Source organism: Rhincodon typus, chromosome 29, assembly GCF_021869965.1.
Source record: "Rhincodon typus isolate 14 chromosome 29, sRhiTyp1.1, whole genome shotgun sequence".
In the NCBI taxonomy this organism is placed as follows: Eukaryota; Metazoa; Chordata; class Chondrichthyes; order Orectolobiformes; family Rhincodontidae; genus Rhincodon; species Rhincodon typus.
In genome coordinates this window covers 16110192-16121342 of record NC_063360.1, presented here as the reverse complement: position 1 = coordinate 16121342, position 11151 = coordinate 16110192, and the positions used below count along the sequence as shown (strand labels likewise).

The window sequence follows — 11151 nt, the reverse complement described above, 5'->3', positions numbered from 1 at the left end:
AAGCAGGGTCCAGACCCGAAACGTCAGCTTTCCTGCTCCTCTGATGCTGCTTGGCCTGCTGTGTTCATCCAGCTCTACACCTTGTTATCTGAAATATCCTAGATAGGTGAAGCATATAGACCAGTGGATATTTATATCATTGCAGTTATTCATGTTTTTTTTCTGGCTTCCAGTGGTGAAAGTGGAGCTGGCAAAACAGTAGCAGCTAAATATATTATGGGGTACATCTCCAAAGTGTCAGGAGGAGGATCAAAGGTCCAGGTAATGACAGAAGATCTGATTTTTTTAAAATTTATTTCAGCATTTCATTGTGTCTGAGAACGATCAAGCATGAAAGACTACACCCTCGGTGTACAGCTTAAGGACTCCCTAAGGACTCGCTGAAGAAAAACATGGGGGTGGGGGAAGACAGTGACTCCCACAAGGGCCATAAATAGTATCATTGTATTCAAATCAGGCAGGCAGGAAATGAGGGGGCTCCTACTTCATTTTTATTTTTTTCAAAATGCCAGGCAGGCACCTGTTCGGAGGAAAGCCCAGGGAAATGGACAACCCCGACTGTGCATGAAGCCTTACTCAGATTGGCTGATTTGAGTGTAGAAAGGATGCCACCTGATGACACCATGCAGAAAGTGTGGACCTGCTTTTGCAGTTGCATGAAGAAGAGGATCAGAGTTGGAGGTTTCTATTATTCTACGGTTGTTGCAACAGCTGCAACATCTCCTCCCGTGTCTCCAGATCCCAGACATTTATTAGTGAACTGAACTCAAAAATACTTTCAGATCCACACTCTGTATGTCTGGCCCAGGTGAGATTTAGCCTGGCAGTGTGTATGGACATGTATATCCAGCTGATCTGAGGAAGGATATGCAGCTAAACCCTGATTGTAAAGGATTTGTGGACCTACTCTACACTCATTTCATACAGGCTTGTTTTCTCACTTAGGATAAGGGTTAACAACAGCTTTCTCTGGTATCCCTGCCAGTGACACCCTGCAGGGAAGCCTTGAAGGTATTGAGAAGAACTAGGAATGTCCCCTTCTCTATTTATTTCACCTGGTTGCAGCCAGTACTCCATGTCCTCACTCCTCAGGAGAAACCCCCCAAAATTTAAAGAATGTGGAAATGTAGAATTGCTAGCCTGTATGTTTATTATCCAGGAACTGAACACTTTTCAGGTACATAGGAAGCAACACTTGTGCCAGATGTATGCTGTGTGTTTGTAATGGAGGCAAAGCAATGTACATCATTTTTTAAATTTATCTACATTATTCTAGCATGTAAAAGATATCATCCTACAGTCGAACCCTTTGCTTGAGGCCTTTGGAAATGCCAAAACTGTACGAAACAACAATTCCAGTCGATTTGTAAGTCACTGTTGTGGATTTTTCAAATATCTTAGTATTTAAGAATCACTGAGCCATGTGACTCACAGTGACCCCAGTGGGAATGAATTTTCACATGAAGCCATCCATATAGATTGTTACACAAATTCTTTCTCCAGACTTTTCTATAATGTTCTGCCAATGATATAGCAAAAAACTGGAAGAAATTCTGTGATAGTTCGGTGCCCCATTCACGTAAGTAATTCATTTGCCACAAAACATTCATCACCTATTCTGAATTCAAAGAATTTGTCTGCTTGACCACTGGGTATTCTGTATCTTACTATTAGCTCAACATATTTACACTGGTTTACGGAATAGGGGCATGCACTGTTTTGTTTTAATTAATAATAATACTCACTTTGTTATATTATACACTATGGGAGGCATTTTCATGGTGTCCTTGCAACATAGAGGTTGGTGATTGCCATATGCACATTCAACTCCCCCTCATTCCATAACAATTAAACCTTCTCTGAAAATACTGCACAGATTGTTGAATGTGCGTGTGTGCGTGTGAGAGAGAGAGAAAGAGATGTATGCATCGCTGTTCTGTACTGACATGTATTATTTCTGCCAAAGGGAAAGTATGTCGAAATTCAGTTTAGTCGTGGTGGAGAGCCAGATGGAGGTAAAATCTCAAACTTTTTGTTGGAGAAATCCCGCGTCGTTAGCCAGAATGAGAATGAGAGGAACTTCCACATATATTACCAGGTAATGCACCACTTCCTTACAATCTGACCTTAGTAAGTGGAGAGTGTAATATCTCTGTGGGTAAATGTATCCAAGACGAAATGCTTACTTTGAGATCAGTGGGTGCACAGCAGTAAGGAAAAACAGAAATCCTGTTGGAAAATTAAGATGAGTTTAGAAGTTAAACAAATTTAAACAGAAAGCAGCCATCAGCCAAAAACTTGGAAAATTTATTGCCTAGAAAAAGTGGTATTTTTCCACTTTGCTATGACCCCTGAACCAAATCTACATAATTAAAGTCCTTCAGAAGGAACTATGTGCCTGCACCCCAAGGTCTTTTTGTTCGGCAATACTCCACAGGGCCATACCATTAACTGCTTAAGTCCTACCCTGGTTACCAAACAAACATACTAAAATGCAACACCTCACATTTATCTAAATTAAACTACATCTGCCACTCCTTGGCTCATTGGCCCATCTGATCAAGGTCCCGTTGTACTCTGAGATAAGCTTCTTCACTGTCTGCTACAACACCAATTTTGGTGCCACCTGCAAGCTTACTAAACATACCTCCTGTATTCACATCCAAATCATTTGTATAAATGATGAAAAGCAACGGACCCAGCACTGATCCTTGCAGCACACCACTGGTCACAGGCCACCAGCCCAAAAAACAACCCTCTACCACCACCCTCTGTCTCCTACCTTCGAGCCAATTTTGTATCCAGTTGGCTAGTTCTCCCTGCATTCCATGTGATCTAAATTTGCTAGCCAGTCTACTATGTGGAACCTTGTCGAACGCCTTGCTGAAGTCCATATAGACAACGTCTACCACTCTGCTTTCATCAATTTTCTTTGCCACCTCTTCAAATAACTCAATCAAGTTAGTGAGATACAATTTCCGACACAGAAAGCCATGTTGACTGTCCCTAATCAGTCCTTGCCTTTCCAAATGCATGTAAATCCTGTCCCTCAGAATCTCCTCCAACTACCTACACTACACTGACATCAAGCTCACTGGTCTATAGTTTCCTGGTTTTTCCTTCCCACCTTTCTTCAATAATGGCACCACATTAGCCAACCTCGAGTCTTCAGGTACCTGACCCATGGCTTTCATTGATACAAATATCTCAGCAAGGGACCCAGAAATCTCTTCCCTAGCTCCCCACAATGTTCTGGGATACACCTGATCGGGTCCCAGTGATTAATCCACCTTTATGTGGTTAAGACTTTTTGCACCACCTCACCTGTATTATGGACACTTTTCAGAATATCACTTTTATTTCCCCAAGTTCCCTAGCTTCCATGTCGGTTATCAATTTAAAAGTATCACTGAGATTGTGAGGGGTGATGTTTGGAAAAGCATCTTTATTCAGAATGTTTGAGCTCAGAATGCATGAAGTGATGACTATGGCATTTAAGGGAAATTGAATATATATTGGAAGCAAACAGAGGTACAGGCCCAGGGGGAGGACAGAGTAGGTTTCCAGTTATTCCAGGAAAGAGTCTACATAGGCATGTTGCAAGCCAAATGGTTCTTTATGTGAAAAATCATGGATCTGTGATGCTTTAAGGATGACAGTGATGATTTTTTTTAAAAAACACTCCAAATTAGAATATTATGCTAACATTATGTCAGCATGAGTTCTGTTATAATACAATATTCCAAGTAAGATTGGAAGCTAAATTCAAACAAATGTTGAAATCAAAAATATAGGCTCAAAAACAAATTGACTTTTTCTTCAAAACAGCTGCTCGAAGGGGCTTCAGCAGAGCAGGTTGAAAATCTAGGCATCGCTGATCCTACGTATTACTTCTACTTAAACCAGTCAGGCACCTACAAGGTGGATGGGACAGATGACAAAAAAGAATTCAATGAAACAATGGTAAGTGAGGCAGCTTTTTTTTTGTTTTTATGTGAGTACCATTGTTAGGCTGCCATGCAAAAAGACTTGAGTGATTCTGCCAACTGATATTCTTTGTCTGCTGGCCACAAGGGATGAATTCGCATGCCCTGTCCTCATTGCCCATGCCCAGAGCATCATGTACTAATTGTCATCCATTGGGACTGGTGATCACTATTTTGCTTTACCAATATGACACATTTTAATCCATAAACAGAAAGCAAAAACCGCTGCAAATGCATGTTAGTCAACATCTGTGATGAAAACAAAGAAGTCAGCATTTCAGATTTTGACTTTCTCCACTTGTGACATTTTAATTTATTTACTTAGTCTACAAATGCTGACCCACTGTCGTCTGTTTCCCTCAACTGTTTGGTGTTGAACAGACAGTTCATGTTTCTGCTACCTGCATTTTTTTTAACCATTGTAATTTAGACAAATGTGAATTAATATAGGAAACGAGGAGGCCATTCAGCCCCTTGAAATTATTCAATCACTCAGGTTTGATTATGATAGATCTGTATCTTAAGCTCCATAACTCTGAATCTTCTTCCCTCACAGAAAACCATCAAGCTCAGTTTTGAAACTTTCAGTTTGTGTGTAGATATGCTTTCTGAATCACTTCTGAATTGCATAGCTCTAATTTTAACGTTCTGCCCCATTATTCTGGAGTCTCCCAGCAGAGGAGATAGTCGCTCTCCACCTATCTTATCAATTATTTAATCATCTTAATTGCTTCATGAGTGTATTCATTAAACTTCTACATAAAGGGAACACAAACCTAATCAATGCATGTTGGCCTCATAATTTTCTCCCCATACTATTCTGGTCAATCAATGCTGCAGTATGACATATCATGGCAGCAAATATCCTGGTACCAGTAGGCACAAACAGGACAGAACAAAGTGTAGCAGCCTTCTCAAAGCCAGTATATCAGTCCATAAGTGTGGTGCCTGAAAGTGAATTTAGTATTGCAGAAGGGGCCAAACTAATGCTCTATACAGCTATAGCATAACTTCTACCCATTGGTATTCCAGCTCTCTTTAGGAAAAGGCTAACATTCCATTCACCATATTTATTGTGCCGATCCAGTAATTTTTAGTTAATTACTGTATTTGGACCCCAAAATCTCTTCATTCATCCACAACTCCTACCTTCTCGTGATCTAAAATTTATTCTGATCTTAGGTCTTAAGTGAAAGACCTCAAACTTTCCATTTGAACTCCATCTGTCACAGTTGTGTCCAATCACTTAATCTATCAATGTTCCACTTCACCTTCTTGCTCCAATCTACGCCATTTGCCATGGCCCCTTAAAAAGGTGTCGTCGGTAAAATTAGATGTATGGCTCTGTCTTCCTTCTCACAAACCCTTTATAAAAAACATGAAAGGCTGTGGCCCAAATACGGATCCCTGGAGGAACAACATCAGTTGCATCCTGCCTGTTGAGTATGTGTCTATTAAATTTCTGTCTATCTCTTATCTTCTAAACACTACTTGATACCAGCCAATAGATTGATGCTGCAATTTTTGTCTCTCATGTGGAACCTTGTCAATTGTCTTCTGTAAGTCCATTTAAATAATAGACATAGACATTCCCTAAACTATCCACCTGTTGGTCATGAAAGTAGGAAGTCAGATTCTTATTAAAATGGCAGTAAATTGAGAGAGGGGAATATTCAATGATATCTGGGTGTCCTTGTGTACCAATTTCTGAAAGTAAGCACACAGGCATAACAGGCTATAAGGAAGACGAACTGTACGATTGTCTTCATAGCAAGAGGATTCGAGTACTTTTTGAACAAGGATGTCTTTCTGCAGTTGTACAGGGCAACTGGGGAGGCCACACATGGAATATTCTGTGCAGTTTTGTTCTCCTTATCCAAAAAAGGATGTTCTTGCTATAGAGGAAGCACAGCAAAGATTTACCAAATTGATTCCTGGGATGTCAGGACTGACGTATGAGGAGAGACTGAATCAGTTAAGATTGTGTTCACTGGAGTTTAGAAGAATGAGGGGAGATCACATAAAAATCCATGAAATTCTAACAGGACTAAACAGGTTAGATGCAGGAAGGATGTTCCTGATGGTAGCAGATCCAGAACCAAGGATCATAGTTTAAAGATAAGGGATGAATCTTTTAGGATTGAGATGAGAAGAAATTTCTTCACCCAGAGAATGATGAGCCTGTGAACTCACAGCCACAGAAGGTGGTTGAGGCCAAAATATTATTTGTTTGCAAGAAGGATGTAGATATAGCTCTTGTGGATAAAGAGACCCAGGGATATGAAGGGAGGATGGGATTAGGGTATTGAGCTTGATGATCGTCTATGAGCATAGTGAATGGTGGAGCAGGCTTGAGGGGTCGAATGGCCTACTCCTGCCCTTATCTTCTATGTTGCTATCATTAAAAATAAAGAACCGCAGATTCTAAAAATCTGGAACAAATGTACAAAGTGCTAGAAAATCTCAAAAGGCCTGGCAGCAACTGTAGAGATAAACAGAGTTCAGGTTTTAGGACCGATGAACTCTTATCCAGTCTGTTACCTCTTCAAAACATCCAGCTGGGTACATTTGACATGGCTTACCCCTTACAAAATTATACTGACCACTCTCTCATTAGTTTATACTTGTCCAAATTCTGAGCCACACTGTCCTTGGTTTCGTCTACCTTTAATCTTAGCTCCACAGGATGACATTCAGAAAATCAGGAGTGCCATGATTTTGGAATACTAACCTTTATGCTTAGTTTTCCATTCTTTCAGCCAGACATTACAGTGGCCATGGGGGATATCACAGAATTCCAGCGTTCTGTTGGATTTGGAATATTGGCTCATTTGTGCTAATCTTAAATGCTGTTTCTGTTGTTTTCTTGCCACTGACAGTTTAATGCTTTTGAAAATCTATTCAACTGTGCCAGCCCTTCCCTGTCAGAAATGTTCCAGGACAGGATCCTATCTAAAATAACCTTACCTCCCTTTCCTAAAGGGAAAAGTGTTCCAGAAAACTATATCCTCAACAATACTCCAATTAATATCTTGTGTCCATTGTCTACCTAATGTGTAGGTTAAGGTCTTATTCATCTACCTTAATTGAGTCATTGGATCACATGTTCTCCTACTCGTTCGTATTTGCAGATGACACTAAAGTCGGAGGTGTAGTGGACATGGAGGAAGGTTATCTCAGGGTACAATGGGACCTTGATCAGATGGGCCGATGGGTCAAGGAGTGGCGATTGGAGTTTAATTTAGATGAATGTGACGTGTTGCATTTTGAAAAGGCAAATCAGGGCCAGATTTATACATTTAATAGTAGAGTCCTGGGGGGTGTTACCAAACAAAGAGACATTGGGGTGCAGGCTCATAGTTCCTTGAAGCTGGAGACCCAGGTAGACAGGGTAGTGAAGAAGGCATTAGGTACGCTTGCCTTTATTGGTCAGTGCATTAAGTATAGGAGTTGGGAAGTCATGTTGCAGCTGTACCTGACATTGGTTAGGCTGCTTTTGGAATACTGCATTCAATTCTGGTCTCCCCGGTATAGGAAAGATTCACAACGATGTTGCCAGGGTTGGAGTGTTTGAACTATAGGGAGAGGCTGAATAGGCTGGGGCTTTTTTCCCTGGAGTGTCAGAGGCTAAGGGGTGACCTTATAGAGGTTTATAAAATCATGCAGGGCAGGGATAGGGTGAATAATCAAGGTCTTTTTTCCCAGGGTAGGGGATTCCAAAACTAAAGGGCATAGGTGAGGGTGAAAAAATTTAAAAGGGACGTAAGGGGAAAACTTATCCCACAGAGGGTGGTGCATGTATGGAACGAGTTGCTAGAGAAAGTGATGGAGGCTGGTACAATTACAACACTTAAAAGGCCATCTGGATAGGTACATGAGCAGGAAGGGTTTAGAGGCATATGGGCCAAATGCTGACAAGTGGGACTAGATTAATTTAGGAAATCTGGTTGTCATGGACAAGTTGGACCAAAGGTTCTGTTTCCATGCTGTACAACACTAAGGTACCAAGAAAATCCATTATAGGAAGCCAAAATGTAGAGAGAGCAAAGCCACAATTTTAAAGCTTGCAGGCCATTCCATTTTGTTTTGGAAATTGTGACAGGGCCCAATCTCACACACTCTTAAGGAGATGTCAGATTCACAGTTCAAATCCCTGCTGGAAATTTGAATTTCTTACCCGTGGTATTCCTTGTGTGGATCTTGCAACTGCTCCTGAGTTTGGAGGCTTATCTTGTGATTTTCCTCTGGTTTTCCTGAGCAGAAGCAGAATTTTTTTTCATTTAAGTTTACTTTTGAAACTCTTATAGTCCAAAAAAGAACAAAAAATGTGCGAAGGAATAAAAAGTGAGGAAGAAGAGATTGGATGACACAGAGGTTTATAGGAGAGGCCTGTCCACATGTTTGTCAAGATGTCCACAGCTCCAGAGAGAGATTATTTTTTGTTTTTTCCATGGAACTCAGATGACAGCAACTTGTTTGTCGAGGTTTCGATAGTAGTGGTTTAAATAACATTGGGGATCAGGGATCGACATTCCTTTAATCAGATTCGGAGATTTGAGAGCTGACTGATAGAGGATTTGAGGAGGAGATTGTCTTTGTTTGCTGGGAGTTTCAGCTAAATGCTGGATTTTTAAGAAGTTAATTTTTTTTCTCTCTCTTGCATGCTTAAAATTAACATCTGTGGCAAGGGAGGTTTGTTTTTTTTATTTAAAAAAGGGTTCTATTTTAGAGCTTCTTCTTTTAGGCCTTATAACAAAGAATAAAGTTTTTTTTAAGCTCTCCCAGCATAGTGTGCCAGAAATCAGTCCACAAACACTATATTTGAGCAAAGTGTGGATCTTTTTCGGCAAATCTAAGTGAGCAATTTTTAACAGGCAGTTATGGCAGTCAATGGAGCAGTATGCACCTCCTGTCAGATGTGAAAGATTAGGCAACAGTTGACTGTCTCTCAAGACCACGTCTGCAAGATGTGTTTTTGGATCCGTCTAATATCAGGCCATTTGGATCAGCTAGAGAAGCAGTTACAGTCACTGAGGAGCATACAGGAGACACAGAGAGTGATGATTAGTAGATTTAGAGAGGTGGTTACACTACAGGTTCAGTCAAATACTTGGGTGACTCTCAGGAGAGGTAGCAAAGTAGGAGTGTCCTGTGGCTATTCCTCTCTCAAACAGATATATGTTTTGGGTACTGTTAAGAAGGATAGTCTCTCACAGGAAAATACAAGTGGCAGCCAGGTCTTCAGCGCCAAGATTGAATCTTATGTTAAGCGGGGTATGTCAAGATTCAAATAAGCAATTGTTATAGGAGCCTCTCCTGTCAGGGACACAGACAGGAGATTCTGCAGCAGCGAGTGTGAATTCAGGATGGTATTTTGCCTCCCCTGGAGCTAGGGCGAAGGACGATTCAAAACGGTTGCAGCATATTGTCCAAGGGGAGAGTGAGAAGCCAGAAATTGTTGTACACGTTGATAAGAATGACATATTTAGGGAAAGTGTTGAGGCTTTGCAGAGTGAATATAGGAAGCTAGGTAGAAGGTTAAAAAGCAGAACCTCAAAGGTGTTAATCACTGATTTACATATGCTAGCCAGAGTAGGAAGAAGAAGATAGGGCAGATAAATCAATGGCTGAGGAGATGGTGCAGTGGGCAAGGATTTAGATTTTTGGATCATTGGGATGTCTTCTGGGGCAGAAAAGACCTGTTCAAAAAGGATGGGTTTCACCTGAACATTGGGATCTCTTCTGGGGCAGAAAAGACCTGTTCAAAAAGGATGGGTTTCACCTGAACATTGGGATCTCTTCTGGTGCAGAAAAGACCTGTTCAAAAAGGATGGGTTTCACCTGAACTGGAAGGGGACCAATATCCTGGCGGAGACAGCTGCTAGTGCTATTCGGGTGCCTTTAAACTAGTAGGGAGAGAGGGTGGGGGGATCCTAAGCAGTAGTGAGAATAGTAAGATAGATGAGGATGGCTCTGAATTAAAAAGGAGCAAGTTATTAGAAAAGGCAGGCAAGATGAAATCAGTGAACGAGGTAACACTGAACAATTACACTGCATTTATTTCAATACAAGGGTCTTACAGGTAAGATTTAGGAACTCAGGACATGTATGGGAACATGGAGCTGGGATATCATAGCTATTGCAGAAATATGGCTGAGGGAGGGACTGCATGGCAGCTCAATGTTCTGGGGTTTAGATGCCATAGGAAAGATAGAAAGGGAGGCAAGAGAGGAAGGGTCTATCATTTTTGATCAAGGGAAACATTACTGCCGTACTTAGAGAGGATATTTCTGAGGGATCATCCAGTGAAGCTATATGGTTGGAACTCGGAAATAAGACTGGGATGATCACCTTGACGGGATTGTACTATAGGCGCCCAATAATCAGAGGGAAATTGAGGAACAAATATATGGAGAGATCTCAGATATATGTAAGAATAATAGTGTTGTAATAGTAGGGAATTTTAACTTTCCAAAAATAGACTGCCATAGTATGAAGGGCTTGGATGGTGAGGAATATGTTAAATGTGTTCAAGAAAATGTTCTCTACCAATATGTAGATGCACCTACTAGAGAAGGAGCAAAATTTGACCTTCTGTTGGGAAATAAATCAGGGCCAGTGATTGAAGTGTAAGCGGGGGAGCACTTTGGGACCAGTGATTATGATTCTATTGGCTTTTAAATAGTTATGGAAAAGGATAGGCCTTGTATAAAAGTTAAATATCTCAATCAGAGTAAGGCAAATTTTGATGGTATGAGACAGAAACTTTCAAGAGTTGATTGGAGTGGACTGTTCACAGGTAAAGGAACGACGGCAAGCGGGATGCTTTCAAAAGTGAGATAACAAGAGTTCAGAGGCATTACATTCCTGTTAGAGTGCAGGGGAAGGCTGGTAATAGTAAGGAACAATGGATGAATAAAGAAGTTGAGGCTCTGGTAAGAATAAGAAGGAGTCATATATTATCTATAGACAATTGGGAATAAGTGAATCTCTTGAAGAATATAAGGGGTGTAGGGGCATTCTTAAGAGGGAAATCAGGAGGGCAAAGAAGGGATTTGAGATAGCCTTGGCAGAGAGGTTAAGCATAATCCAAAGAGATTCTCCAAGTACATTAAGAGCTGAAGAGCAACTTGAGAGAGAATAGAGATAACAAGGTGTAGAGCTG

The 11151-nt window shown here is 40.9% G+C and overlaps 1 protein-coding gene across 1 annotated transcript in view; it reads left to right on the top strand.

Moving 5' to 3' along the window:
* Nucleotides 1–11151, top strand: part of myo1f (myosin IF) — a 135755-nt gene that overhangs the window by 59653 nt on the left and 64951 nt on the right. Inside the window, exons 5-8 of the mRNA XM_020511023.2 lie at nt 174–261; nt 1277–1366; nt 1967–2098; nt 3829–3963. Of these exons, the coding sequence (XP_020366612.1) occupies nt 174–261; nt 1277–1366; nt 1967–2098; nt 3829–3963 (445 nt within the window). The remainder of the gene's footprint in view (nt 1–173; nt 262–1276; nt 1367–1966; nt 2099–3828; nt 3964–11151) is intronic.